The sequence below is a fragment of the Phyllobates terribilis genome, unplaced genomic scaffold (assembly GCF_046119375.1).
Source record: "Phyllobates terribilis strain yellow unplaced genomic scaffold, ASM4611937v1 Scaffold_2__4_contigs__length_985480577, whole genome shotgun sequence".
NCBI classification, from domain to species: Eukaryota; Metazoa; Chordata; class Amphibia; order Anura; family Dendrobatidae; genus Phyllobates; species Phyllobates terribilis.
In genome coordinates, this window is record NW_027362762.1 from 154,223,060 (window position 1) to 154,249,334 (window position 26,275).

The 26,275-nt window shown below is 41.5% G+C and overlaps 1 protein-coding gene across 1 annotated transcript in view; it reads right to left on the reverse strand.

The window, feature by feature from the left end:
- ITGA5 (integrin subunit alpha 5) overlaps positions 1 to 26,275 on the reverse strand; it is a 122,685-nt gene that overhangs the window by 58,621 nt on the left and 37,789 nt on the right. Inside the window, exons 2-3 of the mRNA XM_073663161.1 lie at positions 2,948 to 3,078; positions 466 to 584 (exon numbers count right to left, since the gene is read on the reverse strand). Of these exons, the coding sequence (XP_073519262.1) occupies positions 466 to 584; positions 2,948 to 3,078 (250 nt within the window). The remainder of the gene's footprint in view (positions 1 to 465; positions 585 to 2,947; positions 3,079 to 26,275) is intronic.

Here is a 26,275-nt window from a genome sequence, read left to right on the forward strand (position 1 = left end):
GTCCTTGAGATTCCAGAAGTCTCATGCACACATCTTGGGGTTTTTTTGCTCAGGATTTTGTGCAAAATTGAAAGAAGTGACATGCTCTGTGTTTTTTCAGCCATTGAAAGTAATGGGTGGTGAAAAAAAGCACACCAAAAATGCAAGTGTCAGGTTTTTCAGCGTTTTTTTGTGCCAAAATCAGAAGTTTTTTGTTTTTTTCACTGAACTTTATGTACATGCAAAAAGAGAGAAAAAGGACCGTGAAAAAAAGGCAGCAAAAATGCACCAAAAAAACCCCAAGAAATCCTTAAACCTCCTGGCAAGAGATCAGGTTTTGCTGCAGAAAAAAAAACGCAGCAAAAAAAAAAAAAAAAAAAAAGGCTATGTGTGAACATAGCCTAATAGAAACCTTTTTGTTTCAGATTTCCTGTCCTTTTGTAGCCACATCCATGAAAGTGATGAAGAGCAGAAAGTGATATGTACCAGTATAAACTTGTCATGTGAGCGGACAGTTGCTCCGAACCATTGTCCAGATTTAAAATCCACCTGTTCCCGTGTAGTTGAACTCCCATCAGCAGAGTAGAAGGTATGCTTGCGGTTGCCTATAAATACACAAAATAGTTTATTGAGACCATACAAGAATAGGCGTGTGGAAAACTGCAGACAACATTCAACTCTATTTAAAGCCACAGCGATGATCTCGGAATTGTGACCCTCTAACATTAGAGTTTCCCAAACTCAAGTCCTCACGGCCCCCAACAGGTCATGTTCTCAGGATTTCCTTAGTATTGCACAGGTGGAAGTATCAAGGCACCAGGAATTCTCTCACCTGTGCAACATTATGGAAATACTGAAAAAATGACCTGTGAGGGGCCACGAGGACTGGAGTTTGACACTGCTCTAGTTCGTTTGCATCTATCATTCCAGAACACAAAAATGGAATATATTTCCACGGGGATCATTATGGGGAACCTTCTATGAGGTCTGGAGGCCACTAAACCACTAACATTATGTAGCTCAGGTTTTAGTATTTCAAATATGTCAAATCTCACAGTGAAAAAGTCGGCATTTTTTTCCGCTTTATTCATCCGTGCAATTTTGCATCTCTGTACTGTCAAAATCAGCAGTTTTCCCTATTCTTTATTAAAAGGGTACATTGGAAATGCTAAACCTCAGTCACATGCTAGGTTTGTGGCTACTAAACCACTAACATTAACAGTTTAACTTTAAGCAAAAGAAAAAATTACTCTTGTACATGGGCTGTGTCTGGAATCGCAGCACAAGCTTATTCATTTGAGTGGAGATTAACTAAAATACCCAATGAAGCCAATGGACAAGTGGGCACAGTTTCTGGAAAATGCAGCGGTTTCTTTAAAATCTCAGACAATTCTTTTCAGTTTACCTCCATTAGTAAAGTGATTAAAAAGGTTTAGTCCACGAACTAAAAATAACTAAAGTCCCCCATAAAACATTAGATTAAAAGTCGCCTGAAATCAGCCGATTTTTATGAGGGCCTCCAGGCTCTCCCCTGACAGATACTCAGACGAGATGATGACCATTCAACTGATCCTTGCGTTTTCAGGGAAAATAAGTCACTGATCTCATGTTTTTAATGGGCAGAGGGTAGAAAAAAAAACTGCTTATACTCAGCTGAGCATTCAGACATATGGGGAACTGGGAGACACAGATGTTGGCCAAGCATCAGCCATCTCATGTTCATGGCCAGCTTTAAAGATCTTTTGTGGATGGCTATTTAACGGATCCTTTTTCATAGACTTCAATATTAAAAAAAAAAAAACACAACAACAACAACAAAGATCCAGTTGAAAAAAAATTGTTTCGGCACAACTTTAGAATGGATCCACCAGCAATCCGTTGACAAAGGAGGATTATTTGACATGTGAACATAGCTTAAAGGTTTTTACTAAAGATACATCAAAGTTTGGCAAATTGATTGATGGTGGGAAATAATTGGATAAAGATAAAAGATAGACAAGGACACACAATCACATGCATATCATAGTTAAAGAAAGCCTGATCTGTTGACAAATCTATTAAGTGATCATTGCTAGTCTTGTGAAATACTAGCAGACTCTAAAAACTTGTGGGACAGTGGTGGACCCTCTAGTGTACTTGTTGGGCAAAAAATAGATCTAAGGTTCTGCTAATTTCTCCAGCTGTCGGGCAATTATCTGAAAATAGACGTAACTGGAGAAATGCTGTCTCGATACAGCTTTGGGCCAGAATCATCACCACAAAAAGTTCAAAAGTTTTATATTTATAGAATTATCATTTCTAATTATCCAGTAACTTTACAGAACAGAGAAGACTTAAGAGCAATGTGCTTATCGCAGTGATGTCATCTGTAGTTAAAAAGTGCTTATGCCAAAGTTCTGACAGCTTGTTCTACATCTGCACCTTCAAACAGAACAACCCGAGAGGTGAGCTCAACCGCCTTGATGTGGTGACGAGGAACAAGGTCGCCTGGAGGCAATTCTCCAAATGAGGTTTACTCAAGAAAGAACTGGTAAAATGAGAGACTCAACAGATCACAAAGGGCGATTTACAACATCTACGAACCTAGAAAGAGGCTACTGAAGAAATGTACTTGGACCAGCTTTGTTATGGTGTACAAATTATACATAAAGGCTAGAGGACTATCTTAAAATGACACCAGTTTATTATATTAGGACCATGTTAAAGTAGATCTGATGGACTAGAACAACAAGATTAATAATCTCATCTATTTATCAATATTGAGCTTCATGGGACAGAAAAAAGGTGCTCATATGACTAATAAGTTTAATAAAATGTCTTCATTGTAAGGAAAGCTATATAGTTTTAAAAAGGAAATATTTTTTTACTCCCATCTTTAAATTAAAAAAAATCTGCATTAAAAAAACACCTTTTGCAATAATTTGTAAATTTTTGTATTGTGAAGCAGAGTTGGTAGGTTAGAAGTTACCTTCTTTGTCAAATTCAATTGGCGTGCAGTCATTAGCATTCCTCTTCCATGGGCAATAATACACAGCTCCTCCTTCGACTACCTCTGGTTGAGTTGTATTCGCCTTGGGAGCTCCAATTAGGATGCTGACACTGTAAAGAAGTAAATCGATGTGAGACCAAAAAGAAAAGGAGTAAAGCTGTAGAATACGCTGCCATTACAAGTCAATTTCATATCATTGAGGTCTCCTCGCTCACCATAAAAAAGGTCAAGACTAGCTTTCAATAAATTTAATATAAATAAATATCTAATGGGAGATGAATTTGACCCATATCAACTTGCTTGTTGAGAAAGGGCCTGCATTGCAGAATAATGGCAGTAATGATGCTCTATATTGGTACACATTTCTAAAATTTAGATAACCTGATTGAAAAAAAAAAAAAAGTATTTAGAATAGTAGAATGGAGACTCCGTCTGCATGTGAGCCTTGCAGCATTTCGGTCCTGGGAAGAAGCCTACCTATAGTGGGGACTAAGGCAGAAGTCGCACCCAGGCCCTGGTGCCTGAAGGGGCCCACAGGTCTTTCTGCCATATTCGTTTTAAAGTGTCCAATGTTTGTGTGGGTTCCTTCAGGTATTACGATTTCCTCCCACCCACTAAGAACATATCGACAAGTTATTTCCCGCCCTATGAAATTGGTTCTGCTGTGTTTCTGCGATGTGTGCATTAGATTTGTACATTTAATTGCTATAAATCACACAAAGTGCAGAATAGGGCACACGTTACAGATCTGTCTTTTTTCCTGCGCACTGGGATATGCGATGACTAAATGATCACTACAGATCGGACCTCTGGAACCCTCACTAATCCTGAGAATAAAGGGGTTGCATCGCTGCTTTCACACAGTGTCCTCTTCAGTTTTTCCCTGCACAGTAGCCATTCTGGCTCAGCTGGCTGTGCAGGGGACTGCAGCTAGCCCAATGTATTTCAAATGAGCCATGCTGTAGCAGGTGGCTTGTAATGCCCAGTGGGGGTCCCAGCTACCTGCTGCAGTATGGCTCCATATAATCTCAGGATTGGGGAGTTCCAGAGGTCAACCCTCAGCAATCACTTCATGTTGGCACATCCTAGTATATGCTATCACCAACACATAAATAACATCCCACAACTTAAGACCGATGAGGAGAAGCAGACTTAATACTCTTCAATGATCTGATTGACCTGATCTCTTTATCTCACATATATGCAGTTTAGGAAACCATACACTGGCATGTGAATGATCTTAGCAGCTCCTTTATAAGCCTTCTATACATTGGGTTTTGTGCCCTTTTATAAGAAAAACCAAGAAAATACCCAATACTATGAAAGGACCGGGAACATAAAAACGTTAGCAAAGCATTCCACTTGTAAGAAGTCCGTTCAACAGAAATAAAACATTGGTATTCCCTGCCAAAAGGAATATGAAGTTGGGATTTACAATTCATGCAGTCTCCATTCTGCCGAGGTGGAAGAATCATGGATTTGGCATCTGTAGAACAATTTGTACAGAACAGATGGGATTGTGTAGTCCAATATAAAAGGAATGGACTAAGGATGTGTAAGACTGGATAGCCCAAAAATCAAATGTTATTCTGTAAACTAAAGCAAATATTAAAAACAGCTGGACACAGACGGAAGAAGCCATAGACATCTAAATCCCCATTCATGACACTATATAAAAACTCACATACAGGGTTCACCAGGAAAACGTTGTCAGGAATGAGTAATAAAGGACTTCTGCAAACATCCTAGCGTATAAGAAACTAAGGGAAGATTCAGGTATGGGGAATATCAACTGGATGTCAAATAAAAGCCCTTATCCCCAGCCAATTACCTTTTGTCATGCATGGCTTATTACTTAAGAAGGCTCCTTTGATGCACATACAGGTGTTCAAACCGGAACCTTATTTTCCCCTCTAACTCCAACCAAACAGACGATCCTATTAACGTGTGGAGAAGGACTTGGAGGAGTCACAGGTGCACTCTATTATGGTATTATCTCATAGCAGCTGCAAAGAGCCAACCTCAAGCAGGTAATGAAAATGAATGTCCTAATGTAGCTCCTTTAGGTCATTGCAGTTATATGCAAGAGGAATTCTAGTATAAAAAAAAAAAAAAACTTATCCACAAGCTTTATTAATCATATGGCATTTAATTCAACCATATAGGACGCCAGGTTCAATATTTGTAATCTAAGATTTTTTTTTTTTTCATTATTGACTGCAGTAATTATTAAAAATCTGTTGCCCGTTCACAGGGGAGCAATATTCGCCTTTGCCCTCCAATGAAACGTTCTATAAAGTTACTACCAACACTGAACAGTATCTCAATCAAACTGCAACAAATGGAAAATCTCACAGAAAAGGAATCTTCATCACACATTAATTGTGTAGATAATTTTGCTCAAGGCAATGACGCTCGTCCATATGAACAGAGCCTTGTGTCAGTCTTATGAAAGCACAATGGCACCATATTCTCTGACGTGCAAGTCAGTGATCATTTACACACAACATTACATGGAGAAAAGAATTCCAAGTATCAGCGGCTTCACTGAATAAAGATCTATTCTACATCTATCCCAAGTTATACAACAGTTAACCTTCAAGGGCCACATATGCAATGCTATTGTGCAGGATAACTAGCCGAGACTTAACCTATAGGAATACAAATGGAAGCATTGGTGGCCCAGACTGGACTCCTCCAGGCAGACAGACGATGCGAACAGTCATCCTGATATATGGATAAAGGTTTGAGATCGGAATACCAATTTAACTAAGGGCAGGCCATTGAGATCATGATTGGATTTGACTGATATTGGGCTTATGCAGTCACATGTTAACTAACTACACAATATCTGTAATGAAAAATTTAATTTGGCAAAAAAAATAAAAAAGTTAATTTAGGACGTTTTATCTCAAAAGGCAGATACATGTGAACGTTGTATTGCCATGTTGGTTTTCATGTTTAGTGCAATGGTTGTAGACTAGAGTCATTTATGCCAAAATGCTGTGCATCTGATCAAGAGTAAGACCAGTCTACAGATCAAGGCAGAGATAAACCAGAACACTTAAAATTATGGTGTTCTATGATGAAAATAGTCACACATCATTCAGAACATGACAGCCTTGCGTCACCAGTGCAGAACTATGTTTAAAAATGGAGAGGTTCTTAGTTTTCTAGCCATTGAGAAAAAGTTTGAAGTCCATGCTTGGTGATTTTTGGCAGACTGGCAATGATCAGAGCGGTGGGGAGCATGCACAACCAATGGTCCATTTCTACAGGGCATTTCATAGCCTCATTCGAAGAGTCAATATGTGTCTCAGAGATAAGCACATTATCTCATCTATCCAAGGGATAGGCGATAATTTCAAAAGGGTTTTCACCCACCTTCTACTTACCTGGTAAAATTGCCTTTTGCCCTGATGATCTTCCTGGACTTTAGGAACAGTCCTGCAGGAATAATGTCCAGACTATCCTCAGATGACTACTGCAGCCAGACATTGGCCTCAGCCGTGATGGTAGCACGACTGACATGAGAATAGCTGCAGCAGTCATGAGAGAGTAGTTGGAACATCGCGACTGCAGGACAGCCAACAGACTTGCAGCGTTGGATCGAAAGGCAAATTTATCACGTTTCTGCAAGGTTTTTTTTGTCATTTTAATGTATTACTTATTTTATGAAAAGATTCGCCTTAAAACCCCCTTAAAAAAGGACTGCAATTATGCATTTTATTAACGCAATAGCCTTATAATGGGCCATGTAAAGTTTGTACATGGCGGCTTATTTTAAAATAATCTATATTTATGGAAAGTAAAGTAAAATATCACAAGTTTAAATCAATTTTCAATGAGCTCAAGGGTCTTCCATAAGGTAAATAATTAATAAAAGCTTGAAATCAGTGCATAGATCAATCACCAACTTCATTAAGATAACCTAGACCGTCTCCTCCCTGCGGGAAACAGCCAAGCTTCCCATTTCCCCTGGAATCCAGAGACATGCTTGGGCCATTGCATCAGCAGAGCAATAATCAGCCGCCAAAATGAACATCCTTCCCCGACTCTGGATGCATTGTGTTGACGAAGAGCCTGAAAACTAAGAAACCTGCTTAGGGAGGGTTAATGTCTAGAAATGCATTGTTCTTTTTCTTTACTAAAAAGAAATCTCAACTGAAAAGACGGAAATGGCAACATTATCCTATGGAGAGCATCTGGATTGTAACCCTGGGCTCCGGAAAAGAGGGGGAGACATGGAACCCCAATCAACATAACAATGTAAAGAATTCTGGCCGAGATTAAATCTGTGTACAGAAAAATGCTCCAAGTCTTAACAAGGAAGTGAATACAATGGGAAATGCCATTGTAATACATCAGCGCTAACAAATCCTGACATTCTAGGGAAGCGGCACACTGTAAAAATTTAGATAGCTGTACATCTGTCAATTAAAGATATTGATCTGCGGAAAGTTTCCAATATATGATTTGTATCAGCGTAACTATCGGAAATTAATGCAACAACAGCAGAAATGTCAATGTACATTTGGCTCCTTTTGCTTATTCTACGCAAATGAGAAATTTTGATTCAATATTTTAATGAACATATACAATATTACATTCTTATAGGCAGCATCCTCTTTTATTCCCAAGTCCAGGAAATTTAAAATAGTCTGCCAGTGGTATGTTGGATTTTATGGATTTCAGATGATGTTTATAGCCACTTTTCTCATCAGGAGCATTTCCTGTTTGGAAGCAGTTCCCTCTTTGATCTAAACTATATTTCCCAGCATCTTTTCTGCCCCTTTTCTTTCTTCTACTGTAACAGTGACCACCCAGTGTGACCTCCCACCCTCACTGCAGGAGTCCCTCCCGCCTATACTCAGTATATTGTACCTGATGTCCACTTTTCGAGAAACCTAGATTATGAGCAGACACTAGGGGTTGTGGCCAAAATCATCAAATCCCTTCAGTCAAATAATTGGATGACATCTTGACTCAGAAGGGACTCCTCTTTGATTCTTGAAATTGATAAGCAAGTTCTGATAGATCTAGTCTACTCATTTTTAAAAAAAAAAAAAATTTAGATTAGGTTTGCGTGTCTATCACACACTTTTTTTTTTAAAATAACTGGACAATCCCTGTAACATCACATGATTAAAGCAGTTGTCCACTACTAGGACAACCCCTTCTCATTCCCCATGTTTGACCCAGAAAATAATACACACACCCCTCCCTTGCAGTCGCTGTTCCAGCACTTGCGTTCCCGGGGCTCACATGCCGTTATGACACGTGAGCTCGGAGCCCAATCAGTGCTGGAGTCATTCTCCCTGCCTTCAGATGTATAGGTAATCAAGAGGAAGTGAGAGATTTAGCTGTCTGCCCACTTCTTGATAATTACTTCTACGCCTGAAAGCGGGGACAATAACGCCAGCGCGGATAACTGCACGTGAGCCCCGGGAACACGAGTGTCGACACCACTGCAACGGCGCGGCACAGGAGGAAAAGGGTTTATTTTTATTGGTGTCAAACATGGGGCATGAGAATGAGTTGTCCTAGTAGTGGCCAACCCCTTCAAGGCAACATTGATTTTGCAATGACCACAGCTGGACACATGCAGAGCACAGATCACACCAATGCAAAGAATTTCCATGAAAATATTTTATTCCAAAGCAATGCGGGGAACACTTATTTGGATAACAATTATCCATAGCCTAAAGGTACAGTTCTACATAAGGGTGCAGGCTGCCCTAGCAGTGCTGGAGTTAAAGTCTTTGCAACAAAAACATATTTAGATAGGACAAGCTCCAAACCGCAATCTCCTGCCAACATACACAATACAGTAACAGAGGGCTGTCAGGAGCACTCAGGTCAGCCCCTACCTCAAACAAAAACTTTTCTAGCACTGACATATTCTGGATAAAGGAGCAGGCCAGGAAAAACTGACAACTGTGTCAGGGCCTGAATGGGCAGTACATGACTTTCACCAGTGATATGCCAAAGTTGAGTCATCTACTGCCCCTTAAGGCCTTGGTGGTATGTCACCCTCTTGGGCCTTGAATTTTCATCACATAGCCCTTTTTAAATTAGCCAATAATGGGAGAATAAGTGTCTGGAGACTGCAGTCTTTATCTCCACCAGCAGATAATCTGATACCAGTGTGCTTACAACAAGCAAAACGCGCATTCATTTTAACAAGTGATTTGAAGTTTATACATGTATAAAATCAGTTATTGGCAGCACATCATTTTGTGTTGACAGGGGGATGTGCTGCCAAACAATAATGGGGACAAAATCACTAAAGGCCCTGTCACACTTAGCGACGCTGCAACGATCCCGACAATGATACGACCTGTCAGGGATCGTTGCTGCGTCGCTATGTGGTCGCTGGTGAGCTGTCAAACAGGCAGGCTCACCAACGATCAGGGGAGCAGCGACATCGTGGAAAGAATCTTTCCACGATGTCCTGCTCCTGGTTACGAGCCTGCTGAAGCAGGAGCAGGCTGGTAACTATGGTAAACATCGGGTTACTAGGGGCACACACGCACCTAGTAACCCATTGTTTATCATGGTTACCACTCTGCTACAGTGAGCGGGAGGTTACCGCTCACTTTAGCAGGTTCGTAACCATGATAAACAGCAGGTTACTAGGTGCGCGTGTGCCCCTAGTAACCCGATGTTTACCATAGTTACCAGCCTGATCGCTGCTCCCACTGGTCACACACAGCGATGTGTGCTGACCAGCGGGAGAGAGACTACCAAAAAATGGTCCAGGACACTTTGCAGCGATCAGCGACCTCACAGCAGGGGCCTGATCGCTGCAAAGTGTCACACATAGCGACATCGCTGGTGAGGTCGCTGTTGCGTCACCAAAACCGTGACACAGCAGCGATCTCGCTAGCGATATCGCAATGTGAGACGGGGGCTTAATACAATCATTGTGTACAGTGCATGTAATCGGCCTTGTATCTGCAAATGAGACATGTAAAAATGTCCATAGACTTAAGACTTATCAACGACCAAATGATATAATCACCATGTGACATCCACTGTGTTCACGTCAACTTCCAGATTTCCTGGATTCCCCCAGGCGTGACCCAGTCGCAAGCACCCCCATGATTGACTGGGCTTTGGGCGGCATTTCACCACACGCAACAGTCCAGTATCCAGCGCGTGCTTGTGGCCAATGAAAGATGAGGAGAGAAAGCGCCCGCTGGATACTGGGCTGTGATTTGCAGTGAAACACCGCCAACAGCCCATGAGGTGCATGCAACTGGGTCATGCCTGGGTGACGCAAGGGGGTCCAGAAGTTGACATGACATCAGCAGATGTCAGAGGGGGTCACATGATGCGGAGTGAGCGAGCAAAGATAGCACCACTCACAGGCACATACAATATGACAGCAGAAAGGATTTACAAAAAAATAGTTCAAATGTGTAAATCAATGGGGGCATTATACAATGTAGTGGACCACCTCTTTAATGACTGAGACAGGCACAAAAAAAACAAAAAAAAAAAAAAAAAAAGGGAGAGTAGGGCCCTAATTCTTCATGCTGGTCTTGCTAAGGGGACATGCTGGAATCAAAGGCAGGTAATTCATTAAAGGGAATCTGTCACCCCCCTGGGCAATATCAGACCTCTACTATGGCCATACAGGGTATGGCCCCGTCTACCTGTGCTCTGCGCCTCAGGTTTCTATTGCGCAGGCGCCGGGAAGTCACTGTCACTTTCCAGAGCCTGCGCAATAGAAACCTGCAGCGCAGAGCACAGGTAGACGGGGCTGGGATGAAGCAAAGCGCGCTCTGTGTGAGCGGTGCTTTGCGCATGCCCGGAAGTCAGGGAGCACAAGGCACGTACGTCACAGGGCCCTGTGACATGCAGGGGAGGTGGGATATGATTAAGCAGAGAGGCGGGGATTTAGGGGAATAATAAGCAGATAGGCAGGGATTGCTTGGCGTCCCCCGAACGCCAAACCTGTGGAAAAAATAATTGATTAAAGTGCTTTTCTCTGCAATCAGACCTCTGCTATGGGCCATACATGCAAGTATAGATTTACTTTTCTATACCCTGTATAGCCATAGTAGAGGTCCGATATCGCCCAGGGGGGGGTGACAGATTCCCTTTAAGCGGCACATGCCTCTTAAAGGGAATCTGTTGGGTGATTTTTCTGTAGCATACTAATAGTATCCTGAAATAGGAAACAATATGTAAACGTTTATTGCTGTACCTTGTCCCGTGGTAAGTTTAGGACAATTCAGTAATACCGATGCAGAGGGAATTGTCCGGGGCTTACAGTGAGACAACGGGACAAAGTACAGCAATAAACATTACATATTCTGAACAGGATACATATTCTAGGATACTATTCGCAATCTACAGGGAAAATAAAAAATAATAATTTTCACCAGAAATATTCCCTTTAATTCATCAGTTGGATCAGAAAAAAGTGGCGTGCACCTCGCCACTAATCTTACTCTCTGGCATAAGGAACGCTATAGCGCGACATGAATTAGATGAGCTATAGCGTCACGCCCCCATGTCACCCATTTTGGCAAAACTGGAGTGAAAACGCCAAAAGTCACTAAACATTTTGGGCAACTTGAGGATGTACAAAAATGTAGCAACTTACCAAAGTAATTCATGCCAGAATTCTTATGAAAATCACTGATGAGTCAGGGCCAATGGGTACATGAATTTGGCACCCTGGTCAGTGGCGATCCACAAGCAGCGAGGGCAAAACTTGCAAACTCCCATCACTGAAGCCCTGGCGGCATACGTTATACAACAGATCCAGACCAACTCATACATGGAAGTGTGAACTCAACCCAACATCAACTCATCAGGGATTCAAAGTGATTTTCTTATCTGCATGTACAGAAGTGCGCTCCACAATGGTAGTTGGTATACTTACAATATACAAGTTACAATGATAAGTTATGGGCAGGATCTCGTATATAGCTAGCCAGGGAACACATACTGTGCTGTGAAGCAATAATGGGTTATTCGACAGTGATAAAGATGGCATTTAAAATAAAGCATTAGACTTCAGTTTGTGCCAGAACTCAAATACCGACGGGGACCACGATTGCAAGTCGAGAAAATATTCTAAAATATTTATCCACTCCTAATCCATGAGAGAAGTTACTTCTAGGTCAGAAAACTAAAATTCAGAAGGAACAGCTTAAGTGTCTATACATTCACAGCAGTGAACATGCCACGTTCCAATTTATGGGTCACCTGGGGACGCATAAATATGAGAGCAGAGACGCCTGGAATCCGAATACTGTGCCATTAAGGAGGGGGTTGTTCGGATGCACGAGGGGAAATCTCTTCTGCCTTTCTTCATTGCAATTGCTCGGCATCAATCCCCACAAAAGTTGCATTTCTGCCAAGATGAACACGTATCATCCCCTTGTGTAACTCGCCACAAAAAACACGCCAAGAGCCAAACCAGTAACATACTGCCAAGGCTTCCTACAGCTGTTACACGACCAGAGAGATACAGATAGGGGAGTTCTGGAAAGCAAAGGAAGATTGAAACTTCAAAAGGTGCCGAGCCGCAGAATAAGACGACGCTCCTACAGAGGGATTCCTTTCTATAAATAATGAAGCATCTCAAGACCACTAGGTAATCTTATGGAGTAAATCCCGGTATATATTAAAGGAAACCTGTCACATCGAAAAGTGTAGTCTGAAATGCAGGCAGCATGTCATGGGGCAGAAGGGGAACAGGCGGATTTTAGTTTTAAAGGGGGAAACAAAAGGTAGTACAAAATACATTTTACCAAGTTTAGCTTTGGCTTATTTTGGTCTTTTTACTCAAGTGGGTGGTCCCATCAGTGATTGACAGTTACTCCGTATGCACACTTCTATAAGCAAGACTGACAGTCACATATTAATAATAATATTTATTTTTTTATATAGAGCCAACATATTCCATAGTGCTTTACATACATTATCATAGCTGTCCCCATTGGGGCTCACAATCTAGATTCCCTATCAGTATGTCTATGGAGTGTGGGAGGAACATACAAACTCCTTGCAGATGTTCTCCTTGGTGGGATTTGAACCCAGGACCCCAGCGCTGCAAGGCTGCAGTGCTAACCACTAAGCCACCGTTTAGACAATCCACTGGACTAAGAAGCCCAGAATGAGAAGAGAAATAAAAAAAATTAAAAAAAAAAAAAAAACAAGTTGTGGTGCATTTTTTCCCATAAAACTGTCAATTGTTCAGATCCTCTTGCTCTATAACATGGGGCCTGCATTTTTATTTTGACAGGTTCCCTTTAAATATTAAAGGGAAGCACATTTTAAGAGTTCTTTAAGGATTATTCAAATGGTCTTTTACCATATAAAATTATACAATTTTTAAGTCATGGGATCCCCATCGGCCTGATTCCCGTATCTATACAATATGCCCCTTTCATCCAGCTGTTTCCCTGTTGTCATGACAACCACCCTAAAAACACAACTTCTCTAATTGATTCCAAGCAAAACAGGCAGCAGGGGTCACATGGACACAGCTGCTTTACTGGGTGTGAAGAGCAGGTGGGAGGCGATGCTGTCACACAGGGCTCCAGGCAACGTGTAAATGGAGATCGGACACAAGGTGTGCCCAGCCGTGCTGTGACCCATACAGCTTCCTACACTAGTTTTTTAAAGGTTATAAAATCGATCAGTGGTTTGGGTGTTTCGTTGACATTTTATATTAGAGTAAGATTAATGCTCTGTGCACACGATAAGATTTTAGTGAGTTTTTGACGCTGTGTATTTTCACTACACCAGAAATGCAGTGTCTTACAGTTCCAGCAAAGTTGATGAGATTTATACAAATCTGTCCACTATGCTATACTCAGCGTAAACTGACCTACACTGCGTGTCAAAGCCAAATAGCAGAAAGTATCAAAAAGAAAGCAGGAAAGCAGCTTTGGTCATATGAAATACCAACAAGAGATCATAAATGCAATGTCAAAAACACGCTAAATATTCATGTAAAAAAACCGCAATCAACCCAATTTGCAAAATAGGTGCAGAAAAGTCACACACACACACACACACACACACACACACTCTCTACACTGCAGTTTTTACACTGACCTGTAATACCAGGAATAAACAATCCAATCAAGAAATAGGACTGAGCTGCAACCTATAGACAGGAGCAAGTGCAAAAGTAGCTATGCTTTTTGTCAGCCATATATAACCCTATGATTCTATTGAGACATGGTTGTTTGGGTGCACTGTAGCACAGTAATAATTATTTCCACTTTAAATCTGTGTCGGATGGCTGAAGATAAATTAATGCAAGTTGCCTACTGGGTTGAAGTAAAAAAGGAAAAAAAGGCTGTGGCTGCTGAAGCTCTGTTCAGACTGGCTGCTGTGTACAAGCTCAAGCCCATCACAAGCTCACCAGTAAACACTTCCCATAAACATAAAAGTTGGGGGAACCTGCTGATCTCAGCAGGATTTGCTAAACATCTAAAGTACAGTACAGACCAAAAGTTTGGACACACCATCTCATTTAAAGATTTTTCTGTATTTTCATGACTATGAAAATTGTACATTTACACTGAAGGCATCAAAAAGATGAATTAACACATGTGGAATTATATACTTAACAAAAAAGTGTGAAACAACTGAAAATATGTCTTATATTGTAGGTTCTTCAAAGTAGCCACCTATTGCTTTGATGACTGCTTTGCACACTCTTGGCATTCTCTTGATGAGCTTCAAGAGGTAGTCACCGGAAATGGTTTTCACTTCACAGTTGTGCCCTGTCAGGTTTAATAAGTGGGATTTCTTGCCTTATAAATGGCGTTGGAACCATCAGCTGTGTTGTGCAGAACTCTGGTGGATACAAAGCTGATAGTCCTACTGAATAGACTGTTAGAATTTGTATTATGACAAGAAAAAAGCAGCTAAGTAAAGAAAAACGAGTGGCCATCATTACTTTAAGAAATGAAGGTCAGTCAGTGCGAAAAATTGGGCAAACTTGGAATGTGTCCCCAAGTGCAGTTGCAAAAACCATCATGCGCTACAAAGAAACTGGTTCACATGAGGACCGCCCCAGGAAAGGAAGACCAAGAGTCACCTCTGCTTCTGAGGATAAGTTTATCCGAGTCACCAGCCTCAAAAACCGCAGGTTAACAGCAGCTCAGAGTAGAGACCAGGTCAATGCCACACACCGTTCTAGCAGCAGACACATCTCTACAACAACTGTTAAGAGGAGACTTTGTGCAGCAAGCCTTCATGGTAAAATAGCTGCAAGGAAACCACTGCTAAGGATAGGCAACAAGCAGAAGAGACTTGTTTGGGCTAAAGAACACAAGGTATGGACATTAGACCAGTGGAAATCTGTGCTTTGGTCTGATGAGTCCAAATTTGAGATCTTTGGTTCCAACCACCGTGTCTTTGTGCGATGCAGAAAAGGTGAACGGATGGACTCTACATGCCTGGTTCCCACAGTGAAGCATAGAGGAGGAGGTGTGATGGTGTGGGGGTGCTTTGCTGGGGATTTATTCAAAATTGAAGGCATTCATGAACCAGCATGGCTACCACAGCAACTTGCAGTGGCATGCTATTCCATCCGGTTTGCGTTTGCGTTTAGTTGGACCATCATTTATTTTTCAACAGGACAATGACCCCAAACACACCTCCAGGCTGTGTAAGGGCTATTCGACCAAGAGGGAGAGTGATGGGGTGCTATGCCAGATGACCTGGCCTCCACAGTCACCAGACCTGAACCCAATCGAGATGGTTTGGGATGAGCTGGACCGCAGAGTGAAGGCAAAAGGGCCAACAAGTGCGAAGCATCTCTGGGAACTCCTTCAAGATTGTTGGAAGACCATTTCCGGTGACTACCTCTTGAAGCTCATCAAGAGAATGCCAAGAGTGTGCAAAGCAGTCATCAAAGCAAAAAGGTGGCTACTTTGAAGAACCTAGAATATAAGACATATTTTCAATTGCTTCACACTTTTTTGTTAAGTATATAATTCCACATGTGTTAATTCATAGTTTTGATGCCTTCAGTGTGAATGTACAATTTTCATAGTGAAGAAAATACAGAAAAATCTTTAAATGAGAAGGTGTGTCCAAACTTTTGGTCTGTACTGTATATAGGGGTCTCAACTTTGAATTTGATGGCAGATCTTTTAGTTCAGTAAGGAGATAAGCTCCATCCAGAAGGGTCTGGCAGCAGCGCTCTCAGGAAACTCAGGAGTATTGGCTTTGTTGGGGAGGTGAGGGACAGAGACAGTAGTCAGCTGAATGATCATTTGACTGACAGAGCTAGAGTGTATGACCACCTTTAGTCAGTGCATGAGAACTGACAATATAGACGTTTCAGCAGTAATATTTTATATTGTTAAGAAGAGTAACAATCTTTAAATAACTATTGTCCAGCCTTTGAAAATATGGGTTTTTTTGTAATCTACTTCATTACCATATTTTGCTTCACTTTGCTTAAAGTTCTGTTTTAATTGTTTGTTAACACTGGTCCAGTCAGATTCGTGCTAGAGCAGTAGTTTAAAGCCACAATTACCAGACTCTGAGCATTGGGGTGTGCAGCAGTAAATCTTATACAGGAATCCCTATGCATAAAGTCAACTCTTCCTTAAGAACCATTTATTCTACAGGAAACCATCTCTGAACAATCTACCCATAGGGTTTTGGAAATATTCCATTAAAAAGGGAATCAAGTTTTTGCTACCTAAACTTAAAAAGTAGCATGATGTAGAGACACAGACCCAGATTCCAGCAATGTGTCACTCACTGGGCTGCCTGGTATAGTTTTGACAGAATCACTGTTTTATCTGCAGGAGATTATCACTAGAGGACTAGTAAACTTGCTGACAGGTAGTCAAGCATAGTCTAATGAGCTCTGTATAACCCGCCCCCACCACTGTGGCAGATGTGTGTGTACCCTTTTCATGGGCAGAAAGCGGTCAAATCAGTGATGTGGGCAGGGTTATAGTTGCCATTTGAGCAGATAAAACAGTGATCAGAATTACAGCAAGCAGCCCATTAAGTGTCACGTTACTGGAATCAGGGTCTCTGCCTCTACATCATGCTGCTCTCAGATGCAGTAGCAAAAATCTGGTGACAGATTCCCTTTAACATTACAGCAATTATTGAGCATCTTACAACCTTACTAATAAAGGCAGAAGAGAATGCCAAAATAAAATCCGTCATGAGAAAAAAAAAAAAAAATGGTGTTTTGTCTGCAATATGCAGTAATCTGTGGATACCCAGTATAGGGGCATGTATAAAAATATGTTGCTTTTAGTGTCTTTAATAGAGATATATATGGTCCTGGGCTCATGAAACATATCTGACACACCCAGGGGGATGGGGACGACTCGGTACCTGGGCCTTTGGGGATGTCGCGGTGGTCGGCTCCCGGGCCCGTACCCTGGGGTCAGCTTTTAAAAGGGGATTATTTGTTAACTCTATGAAAGTTCGTAACGCCACTTGTGGTTTCTGGTGAGAATCACCAGCGCTGCGGCAGTCCACTGAGGCCGGTGATAAGGCAGCTCGATGGTATAGCTCCCCACAGGTGGAGCTAGGCCTCAGGGCAGCGTACGGAGAGGGGGATGCAGGACAGGCGAGACCCAGCCGGGTCAGAGCACGAACGGGGATGGACACGGTAGTCACTTCAGTACCTTTTACTGGTGGTAGTTCAGGCACATCCCGGAGCACTGTAGGGTGAAGGGTGCATATCAGGATCCTCCCCAATGAGCGGGTGTAGGGCCTCCTGTTTCTTGCCTCTGCGTAGTAAGTTTCTGACCTGCCTGAAGCTAGGCCTAACTTTATCTCTGTCCTGCACCGGCTGACGTTGTGGTAGGGCCTTCTCTTGGAGTGCACGCTCCCAGCTTACGGGGCCTATGTGTCTCCTGGCTGTTACATATCAGCTCTCTGGTGGACCTGGGACCTGTAGTTCTCCAGGGATTCCGGTTATGCCTTACTGGGTCATAGAGATCCCGGTAAGCTCGGACCCGGTGTCCGGTATATGTTTCAGGGTGAGCTGGGTAAGCAGGGATATGAAAGGAAAGCTGCGCTGTGATTGGTTGTGTTGGGCAATATTTTTTTGTTTGTATTTTTTAAACACCATTTTATAAAATCCTTCATTGCATTAAAGGGGTTTTGCCATGAACAAAAGTTATTTTTATTCCAGGATCTAGTGAATAAAATGAAGATCTGCAATTGAATGTGATTAAAAAAAATTGTTCCTACACCGAGATAATCTTATAAATGTGCCCCTGCTGTGTACTGTGTAATGGCTGTGTCTGACTGCAGGAACATGGTCTGAACATACCACAGCTCCTGGGCAGGGGGGGGGGGGGGGGGGGGGGGGGAGGAGGAAAAGAGTATACAGGCATTACAGCATGGGATCACAGCTGATTCTTTCTTGGAGTTAAAATATTGTTTAAAAACAGGCAGTGAAATGTTTTACCTCACAAAAAGAATCAGCTGTGATCCCCTGCTGTAATGTCTGTATACTCTCTTCCTTCCTCCCCTGCCCAGGAGATGTGGTATGGTTACAGACACAGCCATTACACAGGGGCACAGACACAGCCATTACACAGGGGCACAGACACAGCCATTACACAGGGGCACAGACACAGCCATTACACAGGGGCACAGACACAGCCATTACACAGGGGCACAGACACAGCCATTACACAGGGGCACATTTATAAGATTATTTCAGTACAGGAACATTATATGTAAAACACATGCAATTGTGGAAATTATTATTATTCCAAGATCTATTGATTAAAATGAACTTTAATTTTGGGAAAACCCCATCTTCATAGTAACAGAAAATATACAGAAAGATAAGGGAACACATACAATACCAACAGTCTATGCAGAAATACTACACAAGATACAACTGCTAAAATTTGTAAAATATAGTGTTTCTGCAAATTGAGAACTATATTGGCATTAAAAAAAAAAAATTTCGGCAAGTCTAAGAGCATAGGAAGGCAGCTTGTTATCTCGCCATCGTGTGGTGACAGACAAAAGAGATACTTTAAGTGCAGCAGGAAATGTAAGAGAAGATTAAAAGGTCACCACATAGACCAAACAAATAAAATTACCTTCTACTAGGTTACTGGGCATAACAAATGATCTCCAAGTTCCTGCAATGCCTGCACATGAGGAAAGACATGGTAAATCCGAAAAACTATACTACATTTCTAATTGGAGGCATTTGCTAATATTATTAGACCTACTACATATTGGGATAGGATATTTAGCATTGATGCCTTATCCTTAGGATAGGTCAATGTCTGATCGGTCAGGATCCACCACCACAACTGATCAGCTTTTATTGGTGTTGGTCTCCAGAAGTGCACAATTGTGGAGCTGGCAGTCTTCTGATAGTGGCCGCCACAGGGCACTACACATCCGCCTCCCATTGATTAGGGTAGAAGGCGGATGTGTAGTACCAAGAGGCAGCCACAATCAGAAGAAAGCCAGACCCACAAGTGAGTACTTCCGGAGGCCGCCGCCAACACTAATAACACCTGATTGCCTGTGGTGCCGGACCCAGGCCGATCAGACACTGACGATCTATCCTATGGATAGGTCAATGCTAAAAGTAGTGGACAAGCTCTTTAATTTTGTGGAAAATCATTGCAAATTAAAAGGCATTTTCAACTAATAGAGGAAATTCATAGCACATGTTCTATGATGGGGTAGCAATGACTGACATGTCTGAATGGAGTTTAGCTCTTCCTTTTGTCAGATTCTACATCCCTTGCATGCCAATGGTGAATCGGCAACCCTGCATACATACCATGGAAAAAAGGTGCAGGAATAAACATACCCTTAAAGAAGAAGTCACAGTAATTCCCCCCTCCCCCTCTAAATCATCCTAATCATGTATGAGATATAGTGCAAGTACAATAAATACTTACTGATCTGGAGTTTTCAGCACCGCTCCGGTTCCCTTCTGGGTCACATCAGAACTCCACTTTGCTGGCTCACACAGGGCCAGTTTCTTAAATGAATACCAATGGAGCCACAGAAAGGCTCTATAGACATATTGGGAAAACAACCTCCGGTCTATATACAAACCAATGGTTTTTCAGGTCATGTGATCAAGAGGAAAACTGAAGCGCTATTGGAAACCAGGAAGATGGTGATTGACAAGTATGTTAATACCTGTTACAAGAGGATGTTTTTATGAATTTTAGAGAATTTATTTTTAAGTAACTTAGACTTTTACTTCGGCACAAAATCCCAGTGTCACCCCATCTCCAAATATTGCACATTTTATACAGTCCTGGTCATAACCAGAGAAGAGGAACTAAAAATAAATATAAAAAATAAAAATAAAAAAAAAAGTAAATTTTGAATTTCTCCTCCCAACATTGCAAAGTTATGTTTTTGCAATATATTTAAAAATTACCTTATTTTGCTTCCCCTGCTCTCAAATCAGGCTTCTTCAGTAGCTGCTTTCAACTGCTAATTAGCAAAATCTGCATACTTTATTTATACAGTCTTTGTAGGGGGACTTTTTCTGTCTGACCCTCTCGACTTCTCACCCCTGTACTCAATCATACACAGACTTGTTCAATATAATGTATGGATCTTGCCGAGCAGCAGGTGGAAGCAACTTCTAAAAGGAGCATAAATGTAGCATTCAAACAGCAATGCAACAGTGTTGGGGAGAGAAGGGAGCAAAATAAGGTATTGAAGAGCATTGTAAAACTTTGTAACTGATGGATAATTCAAGTTTAGTCACTCTTTAAAGGATATCATTAAAATGAGCATTATTTATTCACACAATACATAAACTGAACGGGAAATATCTGATGAATGGGCAGAAAAATCCATGAGTTACATGCAGATTTGGAAAGGGCAAAATAAAAATGTCTGTGGGTTTTAAAATTGCAATCTACACTACAGGTTCAGTTTTATCTATAGCACATAGATGAGATTTGGTACCATCTCATCCCCGTCAGCTGATGTAATAGGCAATGTTCACAGCAAAAAGCACAATAGTTAAAGATCATCTCCTGTTGGTGTATGACAATATATACTCTCCTTTGAATGATTGAGCATTCATTCACATTGCAAACTTAACACATTCATTGCCAACAACCAGCTGTCCCTTGACCTTTAACCTGCCGACAGAAACCGTAGCAAGTAAGCTAATATTAGGAGTATGGGCTTGTCAAGACAAGGCGTAACAGATGTGCTAAATGTAGCATAAACATATATGTATTAAGCCCTTATTTACAAGAATGTATTGTATTAAAATTAAATTACCAAGAAAAACTAATTGAAGGAAACAAGATCCTAATTAGCTTCTCTTCTACAGATGAGCCATTTAATTTCTTATTGTGATGTAGCCAAAAGGACAGGAGGGGTTACTTATTACAACTGAGAACAGGGGATATACAAACAGGGCCTGTCCTTGAAGGCTACAAATATTAGGAAAAGCAACAGGTGTGGGAAACCACAGACCTACAGCAGGCAGCCAAAACAGCTCACCAGATCACTAGCACTTTCATCAGGGTTGTGCCTTTGCTGTAGACTTTAAAATAAAATAAAAAACTTTGGACCCAATTCATTATTGCATTTGCCCAGGTTTTTCATATCTTTCCAAATTCTTTTAAAAGGTATTTTGAAGTTTTTTTTTTTCTACTGGTTAATTTTTTTTTATTTTTTTTTTTGTACGCCTTCGCTCACAATGGTTTATGATTTTTGTAATCCAGATGTTAGGGGCCCATTTTTTTTTACTGCAACTTCCTAAAAAGTTGCAACATATTTGCACAACTGTAATGTACTCCAGTCTCTACAAACTGTTTTTTTACATGCCAGAAATGTTTTCACAAAAACGAGAGAGTTGCGTGCAGTGCAAGCTTTTAACAGATCATGTGACTTTTTTTCGTGTGCAATTTTTAGAGCAAAAAGGCAAGAATGGAAAGAAAAGAGCATTTTGAATTTTGTGTAAAAATTCATTAACTTGTTTGTGACATGTTAAAAAAGACATTGCCACAAAAACCTAACAAAATAACTCTCCACCAACCCCCCTCCCAAAAAAAAAAAAAAAAACCAACCACACACACATTGCAAGTAAAGTACCAAATTGATTTTACAATATGTGAATATTAGCACAATAACTGGCCAGCACGTTAGCACTGCAGCCTTGCAGCGCTGGGGTCCTGGGTTCAAATCCCACCAAGGAGAACATCTGCAAGGAGTTTGTATGGGTTTCCTCCGGGTTCTCCGGTTTCCTCCCACACTCCAAAGACACACTGATAGGGAATCTAGATTGTGAGCCCCAATGGGAACAGTGATGATAATGGAGCTATACAAGTGAGAAAAATAAACAATGATTAGTTATCCAGAGACTTACAATAGGAACAGGATGCCACATTACTGGATTGTCAAACTGGTCCTGTAACCCCAATTTGTAGCTCCATTTTGTTAGGAAAGTCTATATATGGCAGCATACTTATTCTCAGAATTACTGGTTTACAGTGTAAGGCCCAGGGTTTGACAGGAACTGTGCACATGGAGGAGAGCTGGGAACTGAAGCATCAAGACTCAGCAGGCAAAAAACTTAACTTATTGACCATAAGGGAAAATATTTGAACAGTGTCAGGTTATAGGGAATCTCTTGATCAAGTACATCTTCACAGCAACTATGCTGTACAATGAGGACCTTTCAGCCAGAGACACTGGCGGTTCCTCGGTGTCCACCCATAGCGGGTATCTTTATCTGGCTGCACCCTTGCAGCCACAATCACAGTCTCTTACATCTTCTGTGACCTCCACTTCACTGTAACTCACATGAGATTGTGCCCTCATATGACCCTGAAGAAATCAGGATGTGATCCTCCTCATGTGTAGACCTGGATAAAATTGGCCAAGAGTCAAAAAAAAAATAAAATAAAAAAAAATCACCCTGGCTCTCCCCAATGAGCCCGGCCCTTCATTGTGGATTCTCTTGAGGGTGTGTTCACACAGTCCACCCCCATTCCCCTGAGACTTTGGAAACTCTCCAGCCAAACTCATGGTTTTATTTAGTTTCTGCTCCAAGAACTTAGTGAAAAAAAACTCAGTGTGAACGCATCCTTAGGGTATGTGCCCACGATGCGTCCAGGCCTGCGGCCCAGACGCTGCGAAACAGCCGCCGGCGGCTTCCGCTCATGTATGCTAATGAGCGGCGCCATTATTTTTATTTTTTCTCTCAGATGCGGGCTTTCCTCAGAGATTAGGTCTATGGGGAAAGCCCGCATGCGAACCTACTGGAGAAAATATGACATATTGCAGTCTGGAAAGACGCACCGCATGTCAGTTTCCGCAGATGATCCGTAGATGCATAGTGGACACGGGATTTCTACAAATCCCATCCACTATGCTGTAACATCTGGCCGCTGCGGGTTTGACGCTGCTTAAGTCCGCAGCGGCTCCGGATCGTGTGCACGCAGCCCGAGTGTAGGTTTAAAGCTGCATGCGCATACTGCAGTATTCGTCTGGAAGTCATACCCAGCTGTGAAGACGAATAGGACACGAGTTTGCAAGTAAAATCTCAGTGTTACTGAAATCCTACGTGTGAATATTCGTGGCCTCAGATGGGCATGGCGGTTGGTCACATACAGTAACACTGGGTTTCCCCAACCTAAACATGGTGGATTTAAAGTAGAAATCTCCGCAACCGAAAATTCATTCCACACATTTAATACATTTCATGCACGAGATTCACAGATCTCTGCTGCAAATCTGCCACTTGCCAACTGATTTTAAAGGGTATGTTCACATATACTGCTTGCCGACATGACAAACAACACAGTCAAGCTAATAAAGTTTGAACCCAGAAACATGGAGAGAGTTGGATAAACCTCATTTCTGCTGAATATTTACCCTTCATCTCTTAAAAGGTTTATTCACATACATATTTTTCTGCTGAAAAAAAATACAACACCTGCTGAAACTTTGCCATTCCTCTGAACGGAGCTTGCAGAATTTCATGCACTGTGTGAGATTGCCCATATTCAGAGGAAGATAACTGATTTTCAGTTGCATGTTGCACATTTGTTCAAGAAATTTCTGTAAGTAGACATAATACAGTAGCAAAAATGTTATCAGATTCCTACCAGGGGTGTTCAGGATTGTCCTTACTAAAGGTTCCTCACATCCCACGTACCGGCTGCATGTATTTAAGATTGTTTGTGTCCCCCCCCACCCCCACTTCAAAATAGAATTTTATGACACTGAACTTTTTTCCCATAAATATCTACACATGGTGAAGTTTCTAAGCAAAAGAAAGTCTGCAGCCAGTTATGGGAGGTCTTGAGCAATCTTCAGGCTTTTTATTTTCTTGTTTCACCCTTTCCTGGATGCCTCTGTCTGATCAGTGTGTAAAGAAATGAGTCTGTAGGATGGGAGTATAGAAAAGATTTTCTGGAAGCACAGTGGACCAGGAGGAGGAGAAGTTGAGGTTCTCCATCAGTCTTAAGACAAGTGAAAGGTCCAAGTCTCTGGCATCAGAATAAGCCAGGTGCATAGCTGGCGGTGTCTGTGCCTCCAGTTTACATCCTGTCATTATGGTCGCAGGAAATGTTCAGTGTCGTGACTGCTGAGAAAAACATACACAGGAAGAGCTCGCGTTTAACCCCCTAACTGCTGGTAAGAGGGACAGAGTCATTTTCATGGCGATTTACTTTTCTATGGCTTTGCCTCTAACATAACTGTAAATCACATAGGTTTCAGAAAAGATGCAATTATTTTGATTTCCTACAATACATGGAAAGCAAAAAGGTGTGTATTCTTGCTCTACCCATCCCAAGATTTAAGAAAGAAAAAAAAAGAAATATGAAGAGGGAAATAAGCTACGGCTGGACACCTCTGGAAGCTCCTTAAAATTCTGTGAGAACAAAAAGGATCTTGTGTGATTAAATTGAGACATCCCCAGAGACATGAGCCAGTTAAATCCTACCAAAATTAACGGGACTTTCTTCTTAGATGGAAAGAAATTAATCAACCATTTTAAAGATACCCATACACATGGGAGCTACCAAGCCCCTGGCAGAAGCTTTTGCTTACCTATTGAATGAAAGGATGAGATATGGTGAAACCCAACATGCCCCGTCCAGCCCCATAATGCGCATGGTGGCAGGGTGTGAACGTCTGTACATAAGCCAAGCATTAGTTGCCTACTCATTCAGAAGACAGCCGGATCAGAGAATGAAACTTGCCACCCTACTAGAAATACTTTCTTCTATAATGTTGGGCTTCAAATGTCCTGGTAAAATCAATGCGTATAGAATTTTAATTATGCCTCTATGGAACCAATATGAGGATTGTGTAAAAGGTCCTTTTACATGGGCCAATAATTAGGCAAATAGGCATTCGTAAAGTTGTTCGCTCCCAATTATTGGCCCGTGTCAACTCAAGTGCATTGGCTGATCACCTCCATCCTGCAGCCGAAAAGTTTGTTTGTTGGAGGAATTTAGAGCTCACAAGGAGAATAATTTGAGTGTGTAATGCAAGGCTTATTATAAATGTATCCATTTTTACTGTATTAGATCACAATGAGACTACCACAGGACTATAAATGCAGCTCAATACAAGCATGAAATATATGGTAGCAGTTAGGTGGTCCAAATACATGTTTGTTTGCCACAAAAGCAACCAGTTGACCCATGGACAGGTTTCTTTGGAGTGCCATATGATGTTACATTGGGCTATTACAGGTCAAATTAGTCTTCAACAAAATGAATAAGCAAAACTTCTGAATCTGCAAGCACAATACATTCTCCTCTTCCATGTGTGGCTGGGTGTACCCCTCTCATACTTTCCTTACAGTCTCACCCATACTTTGGTATTTTGTGAACAACTTGTGCCATCAAAGTATTTATTTCCTGCCAAGAACAGCTTAACTATTTGCACAAGACCGCTGCCAATAAGAAAATAACTGGTAAATAGCGGAGTCTTCTGCATATAGGAATAAAAGAAGAAACCCCACGTATTGCACAGCCAAGAAGAGGAAGCCTTTACAGCAAGTATCAATCCACCCAAATGTTAGCGGAGGGGTCATACTGCCTTCTAGAATAGGGAGCGTTACAACAACATCACTCCACTAAAGATTACAGGTCATTTCTAATTTCTGCTGCAGACCTCCCACTGTGGACGATCCCATTAATAATACCGCTGTGGATTTCATTACTCAAGTTGCACATTTCACACTTGTAAAATTTTGGGGAGAAATCTGTAGCATAAATTGGTAAGGATTTTAAGTCCATAATATAAGTGTGCTTGAGATTTTGTAAAATCGCATACACAGCGCTGCTACTACAA